General features: G+C 37.5%; 1 protein-coding gene across 2 annotated transcripts in view; it reads left to right on the top strand.

Annotated features, from left to right (window-relative positions):
- PIK3C3 (phosphatidylinositol 3-kinase catalytic subunit type 3) overlaps window positions 1-15,126 on the top strand; it is a 140,405-nt gene extending 125,279 nt beyond the window's left edge. Inside the window, exons 24-25 of one of the 2 annotated variants that reach the window (XM_032310044.1) lie at window positions 4,639-4,764; window positions 14,320-15,126. In XM_032310044.1, coding sequence (XP_032165935.1) covers window positions 4,639-4,764; window positions 14,320-14,334 — 141 coding nt within the window. In that variant the 3' untranslated portion in view covers window positions 14,335-15,126. Of the gene's footprint in view, window positions 1-4,638; window positions 4,765-14,319 lie in introns of those variants that run through there. The other variant, XR_004277974.1, reaches the window with a different exon arrangement.
- The last annotated feature ends 6,233 nt before the right edge of the window (window positions 15,127-21,359 follow it).

Below are 21,359 nucleotides of genomic sequence, written 5' to 3'. Positions count from 1 at the left end.
AGTTTAGTTTTAATTTTTTGAAAATTGCATACTTACATATGAAATACATGATATTTTCAAATCAGATTTATTTATTTCTTAGAAAACACAATTGCCCAAAAATATGAGGTGGAATCACAATTTAAAACATATGATCATGAATCACAAACATCAAGTACCTGGTAGTAGTAGGTTAGTGTGCTGCTCTTTGCTTTGTGCCATAGGAAGCTTCCACATAAGTTGCTTGAATCCTTTTAATAATTTAGTACAAAGTTACCCAAGTAGTCTAATAAAAATAATGCATATTGATATAAAGCAAAGTGGTATGTACAAGTATAATTAAAGCATGGTGGAAGACTAATTTCCAAAAATGAGCAAATAGATCATACTAGTTTTTTTCTTTTTTTAAAGATTTACTTACTTTGATAAATACTTACTAGTATTTATTTAGCTATTTACTAAGTGTCAAGCACTGTCTTAGTGCTTGAGTTATAGTAATAATAAAACAAAATTTTCTGCCTTCATGGAGCTTACCTTCTAATAAGGGAAACAGAAAAGAAACAGGGTAAAATGAATAAAATATATAACATAATAATCATGATTAGTGTTTAGAGATAAATGAGAGAGGAAAATTATTTGTTGAGTTGACATTGATTTTGGAAATTTTAAAATTTGTGGCCAGGAAAGGCTCACGAAGTAGGGTGTGTCAGTTTTTTCTGAATAAATGAAAAGGAGATAGCTTATGAACATGTGGTATGGATAAAACAGTTTAGTCAACTCCTGTAGATTGTCCTAGTGAATAAAGGGAAGTTAAAATATTTGAGATAAGAAACCTACGTATTTGGAAACTAACATAACGTTGTATGTTGACTATACTTCAGTTAAAAAAAGAAAAGAAAACTTGTATTTCCTAGCATATTATTAACTTTGTTACTAGGGAGAGTGTATTGATAAGACAATTGCCTATCTTCAGAGAGTTTTAAATTTGCTTAGCTTCTGATATAGGTGAATCTGTATTAAAAAAATGGGGTGAGGGAGAGAAATAGAATAGTTTAATGGATAAACATAACTACTTGATAGTGCTTTTTCATTTGTGTTTTCTTTAAATCAGTAATAAGGAAATCTTTTAAACTGTGGTAATGAATTTATTCATAGTAATTTAATGAGGTAATACTATTTTGTGTTGAAGAATAAATGGATGTGTTCTTTCTCTGATTTTTTTTTTAATTTTATTTATTTATTTGAGAGTGAGAGAGCATGAGCACAGGAAGAGGCAGAGGGTGAGGGTGAGAGAAGCACACTTCCCACTGAGCAGGGAGCCAGATGCTGGGCTTGATCCCCAGACCCTGGGACCATGACCTGACCCAAAGACAGATGCTTAACTGACTGAGCCACCCAAACACCCCTCTCTAATTGATTTTTGACTAAACTTTAAAACAAACATATATATTACAAGCAGCTACAAATTGTGTGAAGATCTCTTTCAAATGAACTATAAAATTAAATTACCTTTGGTGCATACAAAGTTTGTTTATTAAAACATACAATCCGTTGGAGGGAAGGGGTGGCTGGGAGATGGACATTGGATAGTGTGTATGTTGTGGTGAGCACTGTGTGTTGTGTAAGACTGATGAGTCACAGACCTGTGCCTCTGAAACAAATAATACATTATATGTTAATTTTAAGAAACTCTAAAAAAATTAAATTAAAAATTAAAAAAAATATATAAGCCATAACATCCATGCACATTGAATTTTTGTAACGTAGGTTTTATTTTTCTCTACTATTCCTGTGTCTTATTACAAACAATTATAGCATTAATTCTCTTTTAGCAGTAGTTGGATAGGGGTTCAATTTTTATAATTTTTGTTTTTTTTTAAAGATTTTAATTTATTTACTTGACAGAGAGAGACAACACGAGCAAGTAGAGTGGGAGAGGGAGAAGCAGGCTTCCTGCTGAGCAGGGAGCCCAATGCCAGGCTTGATCCCAGGACCCGGGGATCGTGACCTGAGCCAAAGGCAGACCCTTAACCAACTGAGCCACCCAGGCACCCCTTATTCTTTATTTTAAATTCTGGTTTTTATTCAAGTAATGGAATTTTTTTGTTCTGTTGCAGCTCAGATAATCAAATGAACTCAGCAAGGAAATAATGTTTACATTAAAACTCTTCCTTTTACTCTGATGAGTGAAAATTTTTCCTTTGTTGTAATCACTTCTGTGATTAAATTATTAGGAAATGAGTACAAGGAAAAAATTTAAAATTCTAATTGGAATTAAAAATATTTAATAAGGAATATCTGCTTTATTATTTTAAGGAAAGTTACTCTTATTTCAGAGACGCTAAATACTAAATTATTTTAAGCAAGAGTCTTTTTTATTAATGAATGTTAAATTAATCTTGTAATGATGTATTTTGAGCCTTGAAAGACAAAGGGTAAAGATTACATATAAATGAAATCTCTGTGTTCCTTAGGAAAGACAGTATAGTTTAGTCTAGAAATGTGTTGCAGGGTTTTTGTGTGGGGCATATACACATCTGAGAGTGTGGATGCAAGAAGAATATACATCAAAATGCTATTAAAGACAAAATTTAATATTTAGTACTAATTGGAATTTTAGACTGTGTGTGTGTGTGTGTGTGTATGCATGTGTGCGCACACACATGAATAGATCTAAACTTTGACCTGAAGAGCAGAGAGAAGGTATCTTGAAGAAAAGGATTAGAACCTTAAGGATTTATGGAACAGTAACAAGTAGCCTGGTCAGTATATATGATGCCAAATCAGCCATTTATATGTAGTTAAGGATGGTTTTTTCATATTTGGTAAATATGAAATATAAATATAAATATTCTATGCAAAATACATATAGTCTGTGTTGCAGCACTTATAGAAGCATGTAAGTTTTGATAAATTAAGCTAAAGTTTTGATTTTCCTGCCCTATAGTTTTTTCATGTCCTTAAAACTAGTTCCAGACTTGTCAGACAGCTTTTTTTATTTTTTTTTAAGATTTTATTTATTTATTTGACAGACAGAGATCACAAGTAGGCAGAGAGAGAGGAGGAAGCAGGCTCCCTGGTGAGCAGAGAGCCCGATGTGGGGCTCAATCCCAGGACCCTGGGATCATGACCTGAGCCGAAGGCAGAGGCTTTAAGCTGCTGAGCCACCCAGGCGCCCCATTGTCAGACATCTTAAATCAAAGAAAATAAAGGGTTAAACTCAAGGAACTGATGCACCTTTGGGATTCAGAAGTGGGAGAGCTAGTTCATTCAAGATATTCCTTAAGACATCCCTCCATTGAACTGTCCTTCACTTTTTAGTGAAGGACACATCTTTTTTATCCACATCTTTTTTACTTCCCCAACCTGAAGCTGCAGAGCTGTTGGATCATCTGGCATACTCCCAATCTAGTGAAGAAATAAGTGCAAATCAGGGCTGTGGGTTGTTCTACTGTGTCCTTCTTAGTTTCCTAGTAGTTAAATTCTGTACTTAAAAGGAAGTACTAAATGTGACTACTTTTTAATTGCATAGAGACATTTTCTCCTTGCCTGCTTTTTCAAAAGTATATTTGGGTCACTTACAAGAGGAGAAAGGAGTAGAGTTATAATGGTTATGTGCAGTGGCATGAGATTTTCTGGCAGCATGAGACCCTTGCCATCAGTGAAGGGACTCTACTCTGGGTTGGTTGGCTTCATAAACTCGCTCTGCCTTTGTTTCTGCATCTTAGAGGTAGAGATACTGTCTACCTGAGAGTCCGGTGGAATACTACATGTGAAGTGTTTTTTGCACAGAATAGTCATTCAATTACATTGGCTTTTATTTTTTAGGAACCATTCTCATGTATGTCTCTACTAATTTTTCTAGTTATTCTTATAAAAATTCTAGTTATTGTTATTGGGAGTCATCTGTAACTTTAAATATGAAATAAAGGAAAATTCTTCTCTGGAAATTGCAGACCAGTTGAAGTAGTTCTTGGCAGAAGTATAAGGAATTGCTGTAGGAAAGGAGGCATTCTGGAATATCTTAATTTTGCCAGTGATTGACATGATTCCTGTTCTTATAGAGGAATTGAAACGGTGTGGGAGAATATTACTATAATCTCACCTTGGTATATTCATTTAATAATAAGTAACAGGGATAAAGTGAAGGAGATTATTAACAAATATGCCCCATTTTAAATTTTATACAATAGTTCTAGCTTTGAAATGCAAAGAAAAAAAAATAGGGTCAGAAGAGCATAGGACTGATCTCAGTTGTGCGTTCAAGCCCCACGTGGGGTGTAGAGATTATTTAAATAAATAAAACTTGAGAAAAAAAAGAAATGCAAAAAAGTAAAGCACACTTTTGAATTAGAGGACAATTTATGTTTATTGTCTTATATCTGCAGCACCTGGAAGAATCATGTTTACTGTTTATTTTTTCTTAAAAAATATCTAACAACCAACAAAGAAAGGGTGATTAAAGAGCATATAGCAAAAACAATAAACTTCACTCAAAAGAATAATAATATTCAGAACTTCTTGTACTTTATGGATTACTTCTTTGTCATGGAAATAGGTCATAATGTATTGTAACAACATCTATATCAATCTGATGCTGTCTCTTTAAATTGAGTCCTTATTTTTCATTCAAAAGACTAACCTACTGTGACCTCATAGGTTCAGGATAAATTCCGGCTGGACCTGTCTGATGAAGAGGCGGTGCATTACATGCAGAGTCTGATCGACGAAAGTGTCCATGCTCTCTTTGCTGCAGTGGTGGAGCAGATTCACAAGTTTGCCCAGGTAAGTTCTCTGAAGGCAGTGCAATTGATCTCAGCTTCTCTGTGTCCTACCCCAGAGTCCTAAGGGAGTCATGCTTTTCTCCTGCTAGTGATGTCTTCTCTGCATTTTGTCAAGACTTTTTGACATCAGCCAGCTGATATGAATGTGTTGCATACATTATTAACTCTGAATCATCCCACTTAAATTTTCATGGTTGTTAACCAGACTGCGGAGTATCAGCATAGGTATTTGTTCTTTGTAGTCAGTGGTGATTGTAAATCTTTCTTGAGAATGATCTTGAGTCTAGCAGAGGCCTTGGCAAGTGAGACTTGAACTCTTGTTGGGTTTTGACAAACAGAGAAGTGCTAGGAAAGGAGTATAGAAGCTGAGAAAGCAGTGCATACCACGCACTGAAAAAGTCTATCTGTAGACTTACTGTTAGTAGAATCTTGCATGCAGATGTCTGAGGGAGACCTTTTCACACTAGCCTGTGATGGTAAACCCCAGGTTTAAAACCTGGTTTTATTATGAATTTCCTAATGAGGATGATTATGAAAATGGTAAGCAAACAGAAAAATTAGGCCTCTTTCCTCCCACACACTCACACCCTTCTTCTTGCACACTCCTTCCTGACTTTGCTTATTCTATTATAATTTTACTAATCATCTAATTTTACTAATCACCTGTCTACTTTGCCTTCTTCCTCACCCAGTACTACTGAGTCACTAAGCCTTTTCAGTTTACCATTTCCTTTTTAGTTTAACCATTTCTTTAATTATCCTTTTCTATCATTTTCTGACTACTAAAATTTTTTGTTCAAGATTTTATTTACTTATTTGACAGAGAGAGAGAGATCACAGGTAGGCAGAGAAGCAGGCAGAGAGAGAGGAGGAAGCAGGCTCCCTGCTCAGCAGAGAGCCCAATGCGGGGCTTGATCCCAGGACCCTGAGATCATGACCTGAGCTGAAGGCAGAGGCTTAACCCACTGAGCCACCCAGGAGCCCTCCAACTAACATCTTAATCCATTTTTTGTTCTTTAAGATATCTTGGATAACTAAAACCCTTTATAATTCTTCTGTAGTAGTTTTTTCTCCAAGCATTTTTTATCCTTCTAAATATCCCAGTCAGATATATTTTCAAAAAATAATGTCTTTTTTTTTTTTTTTTTTCTTTTTAAATTTCAAGGTGTACAGTGTTTCCTCATTGCTTAACAGTGAAGTCCATTCTCTGGCAGCTCAAGGCTTTCTAGGATATTGTATTCCAAGCTACTCTCCAAGGTGTTTCCCTAATAACCTTTCTGAATATTTTGTTCTTATCTATCTCTGTGATTACTTTGCAGCTGCCATTTATTCAGCATAGAATATCCATCTTCTTCAGTGAATCTTTGGTAAACTTCTGCCTACCAAATCTAAGTTGTTGTCTAAGATCTATTCTTAATGCCACTTTGATCTTCCTCTGGATATTTATAGGACTTTTATCTTTATTATGAGTTGCACTTATATTTTGCTTCTATTATAGATACTTGGATACTTTTTTTTAATAACTCCTAAAATACAAACTTCTTGAAGATGGGGCTCTATCTGTTACTCACATATTAGCACAGTGCTTTATCTACTTAAAAAATATCCAAGGAATGTAAAGGAGTTTCTTCCTGTAAATGTTAGCTTATTCTCTTTTTCTGGCTTAACAAAAGTTTCTTCTCCCAGAACACCAGTTGGGTCCTGTCATATTACAGGGACCAATCAGGGATTGCTTCCCAGGTTATTACTCCTAACCGGTCACCTCTCAAAGGAATAAACTGATTCAGATGGTCAGTGATTTGTCTAGCTAATGGTAGATCTGAGTCTCCATATAGCACAGCAGGATATTTTGGAGCAATCAGGGATAGAAACCAAGAATGGCACAATGATTTCGCTAACGTCATGTGACTAACAAGGAACAGAATCAAGACTTGAACCCAAATCTTTTGACTCCCATATCTAGTATTTTTGAAACTTGTTTTCTTGTCAGTGTCTTGCTTACTGCTATATTATGTTAGGAGTTACTGAAACTTTCCCAGGCATAGCCCTCATAATCCAATTACTTTCCCTCTCCCTTTTTGTGTGTACACTCTTTTTTTTTTTCTTTTTTAAAACTCAGATAGTTTTAATATGCTTGAGGTTAGCTAACTTCTGTGTCTTCCCTTTTCCTTCAGAGTTGGTCATTTATATTTCATTTTTGCTCTGTCCTTATTACAGCTGAACAAATTTCTCTCCAAGAGTTTTTATTCTTGCATACTTCAAGTTTCTCAGTTTTCTTCTTTAGTTCCTCAGCATTTACTGTATAATAGAGCTAAAACTCCACACTTAAAATTAACACTGCTGCCTGACACCTCATTTCAGATTATCTGTAGCTGTATAACAAACCTGGACTCACTAGCTCAAAAAACAATAATGATTTATTATTTATGATTTTTCAGTCAGGATTTCAGCCATATCCCACCTATATGGCTCTTTTGTTTCCTGTTATGTCAGGTAGGTTCACTCATTCAGCGGTTTTCAGCTGGTGATTGGGTTTTTCTGAAGGATCCAATAGGTTTCACACACCTTCACTTTGGAGCTGCTCTAGATGGTCTGTCTCTGCTTCTCTCACTGTTCCCTACTCTAGCCAGGGCTGCTATTCTGCATGATGATGGCTGTTCCCCCAAGGAATGTGAAAGCGGGGCAGCAGGCCTCTTAGAGCAAGTCAGGAGGCCAGCCCTGGCTCTCAGGGACAAGAGAAGTGTGTACTCTGGAGAGGGATTAAGTATGGCATCCTTGAAAACTCAACTGCCACTCATCTAATACATTCTAGCTTAAAGTTTGAGCTTTCATGCAAGGTCTGTGAATGAACTTGTGGTATACTTTATTTATTTATTTATTTTAAGATTTTATTTACTAATCTGAGAGAGAGAGAAAGTGAGCGAGCGAGTGAGAGAGAGAGTGAGTGTGAGTAGGGGGAGGAGGAATGGGAGGAGGAGACTCACCACTGAGTAGGGAGCCTGACGTGGAGCTTGAGGCTAGGACCCTGAAGTCATGACCCAGGCTGAAGGCAGATGGTTAACTGACTGAGACACCCAGGTGCCCCTGAATTAGTGGTATACTTTAGTTTAGTTTTGAAATTGTTTTGTCAATTTATGAGAGAGAGAGAGAGAGCGAGCGAGCGAGCCTGGGACTGAGACGGGATGGCCAGAGGGAGAGGGAGAGAAAGAATCTAAAGCAGACTCCCTGCTGAGAAGGGAGCCTGCTGTGGAGCTTGAGCTCATGACCTGAGACCATGACCTGAGCCAGAATCAAGAGTCCGATGGATTAACTGACGGAGCCACCCAGGTGCCCCAGAAGGACTACTTTTTAAAATTCTTTGTATTAAAAATACAGGAGAGAAAAGGCTAGATTAAAAAGGGACCACATTTTTATTTGAAGGAGGTAGTAACAGAAGGACCTTTCTTTACCAATGTCTCTGGGCCTCAGTTTCCACATCTGTAAAGTGATTGGCATTGAGATAGAAACTAAATTTGATCTCTTGTCAGAGATAGGCACAAAGGTTAATTGCTTTCCGCATATAAAGCTGATCTTGACTATTGCCAAGACTGAAAGTAAATGAAACCCTCAGCACCGATGGTTAAATTACGAAGATTGTTCAGAACCAAGAGTTAATGCATATAACTTTTCTATTCATAGAGAAAATAAGAATATGGCTAATAAATTGGTAATAGAGGTGGATGTACTCTTAACTTAGACTTGGGAAAGATAATTTTATAAGGATGAACTAACAGAGGATTATATTTACTGGAAAGAAATATTAAGTCTTTCTTAGATTTCCATTTTTTAGTTCTTCATTAAAATGGTAGATAAGATGTAGTAATCCTGGATAAATAGTTATTTTAAATTACTTTGGCCTTCGTCATTACAAATTCTCTCGGACTAGGTTAGATTCTTAATAACAAAATAGTACCTTTTATCTAAAGTCAAGACCAATAAGGGGGGGTGCCTGGGTGGCTCAGTTAGTTAAGCATCTGCCTTTGGCTCAGGTCACAATCCCAGGGTCCTGGGGTTGAGTCCTGCATCGGGCTTCTTGCCCAACAGGCAGCCTGCTTCTGCCTCTCCCCTTGCCTGCCATTCCCCCTGCTTGTGCTCTCTCTCTCTCTGTGTCAAATAAATAAATAAAATCTTTAAAAAAAGAAAAAAAATCAAGGCCGTAGCAGCATGAATATGAATTAAGAGCAACTATCTGGATGATACCAGCAATGTAGAGACCACCAGTGTCATCCTAGATAGGTAATAGTGGAGACTTAATACAGCATGAGTATTTATATAGACAAAATTTTTTACATCATCATATCTCAGTGCTCCATTTTACAGTGAGAGATAATCGTATCTGGGACAATACCCTTATTTATTTGAGCTGTGTATTTCATACAGTACTTCACTATTTTTTAACATTATATAAGCTCTACTGTAACCACAAAAGTGAGTTTTAACATTTTCCCTGCTTAAAGATGGGTGGGCTGACCCACATAAAAAGTTGTTTCCTAGCTTACCAAATTCAAGTCTTTACCAGAATATCCATAATATTCTACATCCTAAGAAATGAACTTGACAATGCTTGGGTTTCCTTAAATAAGTCACCACTGCCTGTACTCATTACCTGTGCCTATATTCTTGTGCAGCTGAAACAATATCAAAATCAGAGTAACCCAAGGATGTTTAATTTCACTGGAGTTTGTTTAGGCATTGAAGATTACAAGAGGTACTAAATACAATTTTAACCTCATGTAAATCTTTTCAAATTAAGAAATTACGAAGCATAGCTATTTCTTTTTAAAGATTTTATTTATTATTTTATTTTAAAGATAGTGAACAAGCAAGTGAGCATGAGGGGAAGGGCAGAGGGAGAGGGAAAAGCAGACTCTGTCCAGAGCACAGAGCCCAGTGAGACCCTCAGGACCCTGAGATCATGACCTGAGTCAAAATCAAGAATCGATTACCTGACTGAGCCTTCCAGGCACCCTGAAGCTTACCTATTTCTTAATTAATCTCTGCAGTTTATTTTTTCTTTGAACTGACACTTCTAGATGCTGTATATTTTCTAAGTAGTGACTATATATTTTCTAAGTAATACTTAGAATAAATGACATGCACGTGCAAATCTGGATGATCAACATCTATTTTTTTGGTCACTCAAAACATTTATAATAAGGATGTATACTGCTAATTGATTTAGACTAATTTTACTGCACTTCTGTTAATCACTGTGGATTCTAGGACATTTTTCTAAAAATGGAGGTAAAGTAATTGATACATGTTAACAAAAATTATAGTTGTTTCAGCATAAAAGAAATTATAGTCTAAAAGAAGACTACAAAATTGCCACATACAACTATTATATTGCATGCTGAAAAGGCTTATTTTCTTCCATCGTACCATTCCGAAGGAAGGGTAGAGATTAAACACTGCAATATTTGTTGCCTAGCAACACCCACCTATTAGTGATACAAATTTTCCACTGAAAAACACTTTTATTTAGGTCATCGTCTTTGAGATTGCATCATCAGAACTCTTGTCCCCACTGAAATGATCTTTAAAGGGCTTTCTACTCTTGTCCGCACAGAAAGGCAGAGGTCACTTAGTTTGTGTCATTTACTGCTCTAAAACTAGCCTTTAGTTGGTAATCTCTCACATGACAGCCCGTTTCTTCTCTGTTTCTGCTTTCTCCTGTCTCTCTCTCTCTCTCTCTCCACTGATTGATGAGAGAAGGCTGAAGAGCGAGGTGTGGTTTCCTTTCATCTTGGTACATACTGATCTAATTAATTGAATCTTGGTAGATTAACCAGGGTTAGAGATGTATTTTTTGTAGACAGAGTAAAACAGTAAGAACAGATGGCATTCAGAAAGTTTACCGAAGTTCCAGCTCAAGATACTGGGAGCACTGCTTTACATTTGGTAAGAATCCTTAATTAACCCCCGTGGTGTTCAAGGGGAGAAAAGCTCAGATCCAAGCAGAGGGGCACATGAATGTGCAGTCATATATCATGTGCCTTTAACTGAAGAGAATTCAACTTTATATATTTGTGGTAATTTCAAAGACAAACAAACAGTGAAAGGAGACAGACAGTGTGGTTATTCTGCCTCATGTTTTTTTTTAAACAGCATATGTCCTAATAAAGGTGAGAAGAGCTTCTTCAGGGATGTTTCAGATCCCAGGTGTCTCCTATGACATGACACCTTGCCATGCTGAGTGTGACTCCAATTACTGGGGATTCTCGTTTTTTTGTACAAGGGGGCTTCTAAGTGCAGGCCATCCATCTGCCCCTTCTGCTGCTCAAAGAAACCCTAGGGGTTTTTTTTGCATTAGTATTAAGGGAAAAGCTTCCTGTTCTGAACTTTTGGAGAGATGACTATATGTAATGTGTTGCCTTCTGAGGAGTTTTTTTTGTTTTGTTTTATTTGAGTAATTTTGTTTGTTTATGTTCCTGTTTTACCTTTATGTGCTGACCCTAACACCTCAGCCCCATGTAGGATGTTTGGTCTGTAACTGCTGTACTCTCTGATCTACTTTGAGAGCGCATAGATGCAAAAAATAACCTAGGAGAAGAGAATAGAGCATTATTTCTGAATTTATGTTATGTACCTTATTTTATCATTAGGAATAAAAAAAAAACTATAAAATATTTAATTGAACAAAACAAAAAGTATTGAATTCTTTAGCCAAAGAGAAATTTTTCTCAAAAACCAAGCTTTTCTTTTTAATTTAGTTAATAACTTTCTAAAGACATAGATGATTCCCAGGCCAGTGGCTTAAATAAATAACTATCACAATACCATTATATCATATGAAAGTATTTTGTATCATTTTGTGTCCCAGATCTATTCCTCATTTATCTGAATTATCCTGGGAGGAATAAAATTAACAACAAAGAAACAATAGTAATAGTAATAATTACAGCCTACTGTACACTTAGAAGTATGAGAAATTACATAAAGAACTTTCTCTGTATCACCTTTTTAATCCTCACACCTGTGCGTGAATTACCGGGCCTGTTTTACAGAAGAGAAAAACCAAGGCTGAGATTAAGTAACTCATGGTCTCAGGGTTAATGTGGGACAAAAGTACAGATTCAAACCCAGACCATAGGTTGTAGAAATAGTAGTTTCTATATCATGTTTTTCTTGATACATATGTTTAAGCTTTAAATTATTAGAGATGAGTGGATTTTGTTGTGAGTTGTGAGTTTTAAAAAATATACTTGTAAATTTAAGAAAATGATCTTTAACTTTTCTCTCCTTAATGTTTCATCTGCCCCTGTAAAGGAAAAAAACCAAAAACAAAAAAAAAAAAAAACAGCTATGCAAACAGCTAAGAGAGTGTGCTATAAAAAGGAGTCATTGGAACCAGTTAATCCCAGATAAATATGATAAATGTGGGGTAACATTTATTTTGCACATTGGCCATAAGCCAGTCCTGAATTTTATTGCCCCCCACATGCTCTCGGGTGTCTGTGTAGTCAGCCCTGCTGCACAAGTAGCCATCAGAACCCACCATGTTTAAAAACAGCATACAGGCACTTGTGACATTACAAATGTTTCAAAGTCTTAAGAGTAATTACTATAATAGCAGCAGTCAGCAGAGTGCCCATAATTTTTGGCTAAAATGCCCTACAGTTTATTTTTTATCTGTAGAGATTTAATTTCCTTGTCTTGTGTGGGGGCAAGTTTTCAAACACTTGAGTATAATCCATGGTAAGATTTGTCTGTTTGCTTCATTAACTGCTTTTAGGAAAGTTAGTTGTCATGCTGTTGTTTCCCTGCCCCTCTGTTGTATCAAACCCTTTTATATAAATTCATCAGGGAGTTGAATGTTTTGGGACTGACTCTGCTACATAGTATTACTGATTCCCCCCCCCCCCCCCCCCCCCCGCAGACAGACGCTCACAAGTATTTAGGTGACCTGTTAGAGTGTTCAGTAGTAGTGTTTCTCCCACACATACAAACATACGTATCCACATGTGTGGATTTCCTTGTTTCCAGGATATTTAGACTTCGTAGCATGTCTGTGAGAACCCTCCACAGTTTGGCTCTAACCTGCATTTTCAACTTCAGTAATCTTTCACCAGCCTTCAAAAAGAAAAAGAGTCGTCTTTGTAGCTCTGATGATTTACCCCCATGGCTCTTTCTCATACCCAATAATTCCCTCAACCCCCCACAAACAATCCACCTCTGTTTGTTGCCTGGAATGAGTTCCCCACCCATTGCCCAACTTTTGGATATACTTGTGTGTGTATGAGTGGTGACCTGTGTATGAGCCGTATAGGTCTTCAGGCTTTTTTTGTCTTGAGTATCACAGGGACTCTCACAAAACCTGAGCTGTTCCTGGCACATAGTAGGCAACAAATAAATGTATGTGATTTTATATTTGAGAAGTTTATTTTTATTTTCTCTGATATTGTCTTCTAGAAGATATTTAAACAACTTCTTAAATCAGAAATTATATTCCTTTTAAAAGCATTAAAGCTGAATCTTACCATATTATTGCTAGAATCACTTTAAATTGTATCAGATTAAAATCAGTCAGTATCTGTCACATTTTGACACATATACATGAATATGCACACATACCCACAAATATTTGTCAGTGAGGTTTTTTTTTCCCACTTCATTGTTTTTTCTTAGAGTAATAGTGAGGTAAAGTTAATGGAAACAAAATTATGTTGCCCATGTCCAGCATTCTTATTTCCTCCAAGATGTTGCCAGCATATATTTTACTGAACAAGGTGGCACATGAGTTATGGATGACTCAGTTATGTTCACGCAAACAATTAAGAGTTGTCCGTACTGGGGCGCCTGGGTGGCTCAGTAGGTTAAAGCCTCTGCCTTTGGCTCGGGTTGTGATCTCAGGGTCCTGGGATTGAGCCCCACGTTAGGCTCTCTGCTCAGCAGGGAGCCTTTCTCTCTCTGCCTGCCTCTCTGCCTGCTTATGATCTGTCTGTCAAATAAAATCTTTAAAAAAAAAAAAAAAAAAAAAAAAAGAGTTGTCCGTACTGGGAGTGGTGACTGGCAGCATCCGTACATGTTAAAGACAACCATTAACCCTTGCAGATTAAATTTATATTAGCCAGTTCTCAGAAGTAATGGGTAGCATTCTCTGAATTTCACTGAATGCTAATTTTGAGAAATAATGAAGAGAGGTACAGTGTTCCACATCTCTTTATAAGCAATATCTGAGGTAACTGTGGGGGTGCCTAGCATAAAATAGGTACTACAAACATTGGTTTCTTTCATTTCCAATTGATATTTTAATATCAAACACTGTTATTGTGTTGGCCCCCACACAGTCCATGACTGGGCCTCCTTGTTCTTTCAGGACTGCTGTCTTTGATTTGATTCCAGATCGGTTCTGGAATGAAGTGGGTGCACTCTGTGGAATAAGTTAACAGCTGTTCAGTAGCTAAAAATGTCATGCCAAGAACTAAGCATTTTTTAGAACTATAGACTCTGTTGTTTGTCTTTCTTTGTGAAATTGAAGTTAATTGCTTTCTACTTGTTTATCTTTTTTTTATAGTACTGGAGAAAATGAAATTGGACTTGGCACATCAGGATGTTTGGCTCTGTAAGAAAACTACTTTAGAAGCAACCTCTGTATAAGGAAGACTTCTGAGTAACAAGAGAACATTTGATATTCAAGATACCATATATCCTAAATGTTACATGGTGCCTGCATTCAGTTTCTTTGGATGTCATTGCTTAAATATGGTCTTGAAGGGTTTGTTTTGAAATATTGTATATATTTATTTTCAAATATACACATTGTTAATAAGCTAAGAAGTGAGAAATGTATTCCAGGATCATGTACATATTATAAGAGTTCTGGAAGAATTTTATGTTGAAATAGTAAAATATTTTAGTCTTTGAGTTTGGAATGTCCTTTTTTTAAAAAAAAATAATCTCTTCACATCAGAACAGTAGTTATGAGTTTGGATTATCTCAGTCAAGAAGACTTTTTTGGTTTGTCTTTCCCTCCGCCATTTCCCTCTCTCTCCCCACTCATGTTTGTTTTTGCTTAAGTTGTAATACTTGAAGTTTTACATATTGTGGCTCATTCTTTTACAGTTCAACAATTACTACATATACGTCAAATAAGACAGTCATTTTCTCTCACTTTTAAATATAAATCTTATTTGAAAACTATGGTTAGTTTACAGTTCTCCTACCTTGTAAGTACATAAAGCAGGATATGTAAATGTAGCAATCTGAATTACTTGCCAAAAGGTCATAATGACAGCAGCTTTTAGTGTTGAGCCCAAGATATTTTTACATATACATGTAAGCATAAATTGTCTTTCTGCAATAAATACATTTTTGATGCAAACTTACTTTTCAAAAGGTTTTTGAAATAGCTTTACTAGACCTTAATGTAATACATCCTTTCTGATTTAAGCAATATGATTTCTTATCTTTTAAGACTAAAAGTCCTACTAATTCATCTAGCCTCCTTGCCTCATGGAACTTTAGGAAAAGAGCACATACAAAAATAGAAGAGTAACACTATCCTAATCCTTGCATATTAATGTGTGGCATAGTCATGTGATTTTGTTTTGGAAGAAAAACAGTATCTCATTCTTTTGGTGCTGAATATTAATATCCAATAACAGAAAAGATTAGAAAGTTAAATGGAGGCACGGTTTCAAAGAATGCCCTTAATTACAGTGTTTGTTTGTTACCACATCCTTGTATCTGGGAGTTTGGCCCTTTTTAGAGTGGGGTTCCCAGCTGGATAGGAAGTACGTAATTAGGAGACGACCTAGAGGCTCATGGAGTATGGTTTGTGGGAAACATACATGCTGATTTGAAAACCAGAAAAGATGAAAAGATCTCTGCAAAGCATCATAAGAGAGTGATGCCCTCATGAGCTGGAAGCTCCATTCTCTATCTTGCTTTTTCTGTGCTTGACATGTTTATATCACTTTCTGTTGCCAAGAAGTTCTGAACCCATCTGCATTCTCATTCTTTGAGTTCTATTTCTCTATTTCGGTTGGCTTTGAAAAATTTTCCTGAAATGGCCCCGTTGAAAGTGGCCAACCTTCTGAACTCTTAAAATTCCTTTTTTTTTTTTAAGATGTATTTTTTATTTGAAAGAGAGAAACAACGCACACATGCCTGCGAGGAGGGACGTGTGGAGGGAGAGGGAGAGTCCCAAGCAGGCTCCGTGCTGAATGTGGAGCCTGACTTGGGGCTCGGTTTCAGCACCTTGAGATCACAACTTGAGCTAAAACCAAGACTCCAGTGATCAACTGACTGTGCCAGCCTCGCGTCCGTCTTGTAATTGTTTATAGTTTTTTAATTGGCATTTAGTAAAGGTGGGTGTTTTTATTATACTTGCATCTTCCATTTCAGAGGTTTGGCAGACTTCTTCTGTAAAGGGACAAGGTAGTAAATATGTTAACCTTTGGAAAGCATATAATCTTCATCACAACAATTCAACTCTGCTATTAGAGAAGAAAAAGCAGCCAGAGACAACCTATAAGCAAATGGGCCTGGTCAGATCTGACACTTGGGCCTTAATCTGTTGATCCATTTGAACTAAGTATAAGGCAAAAACTTATCATCTTACCCTTTATAAACTCCACTGCACTTTGCATAGATAGTAGTATGTTTATAGTATGCCTCTATGAATTATTTTGGACCAATACAAAACTCTATAACACAGTTGTTAAGGAGAGTTGATCATGAATAACCTTGTATTCAGTGCAAACTAGGTAAGAATTATATGGGAGACAATGTTTTCTAAGGAGGAAGATGAGTATTGGGTAAGGAAAGACCATCTTTGAAGACAGACAGTGGCCATTGTTTTGCTGAGAGCATTTTGGCTGCGGGTGGTGAGCCTACATCAGAAACAAAAGTGATTTATCAGTCCCAGTTTCTATTGCTCAAAGCAACCTCTTTGCTCCTACTGTTTTCCCCACACTCCATTGTTTTTCTTGTTCAGGGATCTTTCTTTACCGTGTGGTCTTTATGTCTCTTGATTGTCATTGCCTTTCACATTCTGTCAATGTTTGACTTTGAGAACTGTGTGAGGACATGGTGCTTTAATCCAAAAGTGTGGGTACCCTAGTCATGTACTTCAAGTATTCAGAGTGACAGTTCTGAATGGGGGAGAAAAAATGTTGATGGCAGCCGCTGAGAGTAGGGCTGCAAAGGTGAAGAAGGAAGTAAAGTGTGATTCACATTCCTAAAGCTAAAGTGTTGGTACCACCTGATTTCTGCCATTCTCTATACACCAGGGATGGATGTTCCCCAGCTCACTTATATTACAGAGTTTTCAGTTGAGTGTGTAATGTACTAACAAAAGTCGACATTATAAGGCCTTACGGTTACATATTAGGACTCTGCCAATTGCTTCATGTGTTTATCCCATTATTCTATATAACAGTCCTATGAGATAGAATTGTGTCCCCGTTTTCCAGAATTTTAAGACAACTGAACCATCGACCCAAAGTTAGACTGTACTTGAGAGCAGAATTGGGATCTGAAGTTGAATTACTCAGATTCCAGTGACCACATTTGACCATCAAATTCTCTTGGTCTTCATTTCTCACTGAGTCAGTAGTGACAGCCCTGTCTTCTAGTATGTACACATGTGTGAATGTGGCCCATTAGACTGGGATCCCCCAAACAAAATTCCATTTATTTGTTTTTTCATTCATTTATTGATTTTGTTTACTTTCATGAACAGGGTTACCAAAGATATAGGCAGTAATCAATAAAATAAATTAAAAATTCCTGAGAAAATAAATTGAAGTGAATTTCAAATTTATAAAAATGGAGTTGTGTCATCATACCACATATTCATACTTGCCTTGGCATATATCATTCAGTAAAAACATAAGGTTATATAAATCTTAACCATGCAACTGTTAACCTACAATCATGATATACTTTATATCTTTGCACATAGACATAACATTGCAATTAAAAAAAAGCCAGATTGAGACTTAAAAGGATTTTAAAAAAATAAATTGCAGAAACAGCATGGACTATCTTTAATTAAATATAGAAAGTATATTGGTTTGCCAAAATGAATAATTTGATATATTAACATTTCACCATAAAAAATACATACTACTGGACTGGGATGGAATCCTGGAAAAGAGAAAGGACATTGGCTAAAAACTAAAGGAATATAAGTTAAGTAGTAGTTTAAAAAAAAAAAAAAAAAGGAATGTGTAGCCTCAGAAGGTAGTGAATGTCCCACCTGCGTGACCACCAGAGAAAGTGAACTGCATCAGAAGGTGATCTTCCACCTGAAATGATTCCTCAGCCCTCTCATCTTTTCTGACCTTGACATTTTTTAAAAGTACAAAGCAGATACTTGTGATATTAATTTTCCTCAAGGTTGACTCATTTTTGGTAAGGATACTTAAGTAGTGCCACGTTCTCAAGGCATCTTACCAGCAGGCACAAGAGGTTCCTGGTGGTGCTGTTATCCCTTGGTTAAGATAGTTTCCAGCTTTCTCCATCCTGAAGTTAACTTGTATTTGACACATAAAATAAGTAATTTGTAAATTCTATGAGGAAGCATTTTGAAACTATGTAAATATCCTGTTCTTTACCACACTTTTACCCACCAAGTTTAGCATGGATTGATGATCCCTGCCTGAATTAATTATTATTATGGTGAAAACTAAATAGTTTTTTTTAAACTCTCTTGTGCTTCTATACTTGTTAGTGTTCTGTTGTAAGATAGAATTCTCCTTTCTGCATTAGAAAAAATAAGCATTCAATTGCTTATATTAAAATGGATTTTTATCTATTATACAGTGCATTCCTATATTATTTATTTTGATGGTAAAGTTCCCCCAGAACTGACTTGTCTTCAAGCTGGTGCCTGTGTCTCCTGACATAGCCCCAATATTCTCTGAGTCCCTTTTTACTTTTTGCACAAGATGTTCCAGGCTCATCATCTAGCTTCTCTGCCTCAGCCCTGAAGTCAGCTACTTCTCCAAGGAGCCCTGGTTCTTTCCTGGTCTGATTATAGCAGATAACTCCCCAAATAAAAGATCTGATATTTTCTAAAATAGAAGTTAATTTAGCAGCCCAGTATTGCCATTCTAAAACTCGAGTTTGAATAGGGTGATATGGATATAAATAAGCTCAGAACAGTGTAATCCATATATGAATGAACCACAGAATTTAACTTGAATTTAGCTGTATTTTCAGTTGTCAGCTTTAGATCATCACCATCTGCCTTGAGACCATGAGGACTAGTCTTATTATTATGCTCTTTATCTCTGATGATGTTAGTCACCACAAGACACTCAGACCTCCCTAAAGTCATTTCCTTATACCAGAGTCTGTCGTTTCCATACAGCTTTAGACAATCCCATCTCCCAGACCTTTGGAGAAAAAAAAGTAAAACCAAGTTTCAGGAATTCAGTAAGAAGTAAAAAAAAAAAAAAATCTGAGCATATCCAAGTGTGTCTGTACCTTCAGCTTCACTCTCTTCAATGACGCTGAACCATGACTGCTACGTTCATAATCATGATCTTTCATAAGATTACAAGTCATCAAAGAAAATAGTCGTGTTTAGTTAACTATACTGAGTACTGAATGGTTAGTACAATGTCTATCTAGCTCTGTGTTTCAAAAGTGAGTAAAATAATGGTTCTCAGTTAACAAGATAGTAGAACTTCCAACACCAACTTTAATTTCATTTAGATTCTTGATCTCTCATTTAAATCTAATACAAAGAGATGGTAGCTTAGCATTAAAAAAAAAAAAAGCTGGACCAAAAAAAAAAAAAAAAAAAAAAAGCTGGACATAAGCTTAGCTTACAAAACTGTACTCCCACCCTTAGACATATACAAGAGAATTGAAAACATGTCCACCCCAGGACTTGTTTTTACATACAAGTAAATACATGTCTCTAGTATGATTCATAATAACTCCCAAAGTAGAACTACTCAAAGGTCCATCCACCGATGACTATCTAAACAGAACATGATACATTCATACAAGGGCGGGAATACTATTAAGCAACAAACAAAAACCCTACTCCCAGGGCAACAATATGGACAAACCTCAGAAATGTTCCATTAAGTGCAAGAAACCAGACACGAAATACCACCTACTATAAGCTTCCATTTCCACCAACAGTAAGTCTTCAGAGGCAGAGAGCAGATCAGAGGTTTCCAGGCGCTGGGGGTAAAAACGGGAATGAACTACAAAGGGAGAGTGAGGGAAACTTGCTGCAGTAACCATGTTCTAAAACCATTTCGGTGACGGTTGCACAACTATGTTTACTAAAAACCACAGAATTACGCTGAGTGGCACCTCAGTGAAACCTGCCTTAAGAGATCCAAGGCAACTCAAGGTCTAAGGTAAGGTGACGCGGGCTTTCCAGTTCCCAGGAGGCGGCAGATTGCTGGGTGGGGTGGGAAGCTCCGCCTCCGCACCCGCTGGGCGGCGGGAGAAGGCGGTCCCGCCCCGACTCCTCCCCAGCCCGTGGCTCCCAGCAAGCGTCTACCCGCACCTCGCCTCGGTCTCCGATTTCGCCCAGGCTGTCGTTGCAGGTCTTAAGCCTCCAAGACCCTGCTGGACGCCAGCTTTTCCAGTCCGCGCTCTGAGGCCCGGAAACAGGCAGGTTGCATATTTCCAGCTTTCCAGCACCGCCGGTGGGAAGGAGCAGCCCAGGCTGCCTCGGGGGAAGCGAAGTTGGAAACCGAGGCCTGGGTGCGAGGTCGCCGAGGTCGCGGGCACCCACAGGCGCCGGATCCTGACCAGCCGGCCCAACCCCGTGCAAGATGACACATTCGCTTTGCTAAGGAGACTGAGATCTTGAAACACAGTGGGGTGCTTGAAGTCTATACGTTATTTGATATGGAGAATCTTCGGTTCAGAAAACCCTGGAGACGGGAGAAAAGGGTAGGAGACCATCAAATTGAGAGGCCAAGCAGGGGATGTAAGCAGACACCTCCAAACGTCCACGCAGTTCTCTGGGGGCCTTGCTGCCTTGGTCTGGAGCGAGGAAGCACCACCTCTTTTGCCGCAACGAGGAGAATAACCTGTCTTTGAGCACTGCCCTCCCTTCTAAAAAGGTAACCCCTGTTAGTCCTTTTATAGACGGCAAGTGTGGGTGGTGAGTTCCTGGTGAGTGGCAACTTCAGTTCTGTAAATTGGTGCTGCTGCTTCTTTAATAAATTTATCTCTTAGAGAGAGAGAGAGAGAGAGGGAGGAGGGGAAGAGGGAGAGGGAGATAATCTCAAGCCGACTCCTTGCTGAGTGTGCGACGTGGTCAATCTCATGATTGGGCTCAATCTCATGACCCTGAAATCATGACCTAAGCCAAAACTAAGAGTCAGATGCTTAACAGACTGAGCCCCCCGGGCACCCCCGCAAACTGATGCTTAAGTAATGAGACGAAAACCCCAAGTTGGTATTCTGGAGCTGAGGTATTTTCTCTCCCTTCCCAAAATACATGCTGGGAATTTTCAGCCATCTGAATCCATTTCCTAGAGTTGCTGCTGTAGTAGCTACATCCACTGACAGGTAGGGGTTTGGCTTGTCTTTCCTTAGGAAAAAGCCCCCCACATATACCTTGCTGCC

The sequence above is a fragment of the Mustela erminea genome, chromosome 13 (genome assembly GCF_009829155.1).
Source record: "Mustela erminea isolate mMusErm1 chromosome 13, mMusErm1.Pri, whole genome shotgun sequence".
In the NCBI taxonomy this organism is placed as follows: domain Eukaryota; kingdom Metazoa; phylum Chordata; class Mammalia; order Carnivora; family Mustelidae; genus Mustela; species Mustela erminea.
This window is presented reverse-complemented; position numbering and strand designations above follow the sequence as displayed.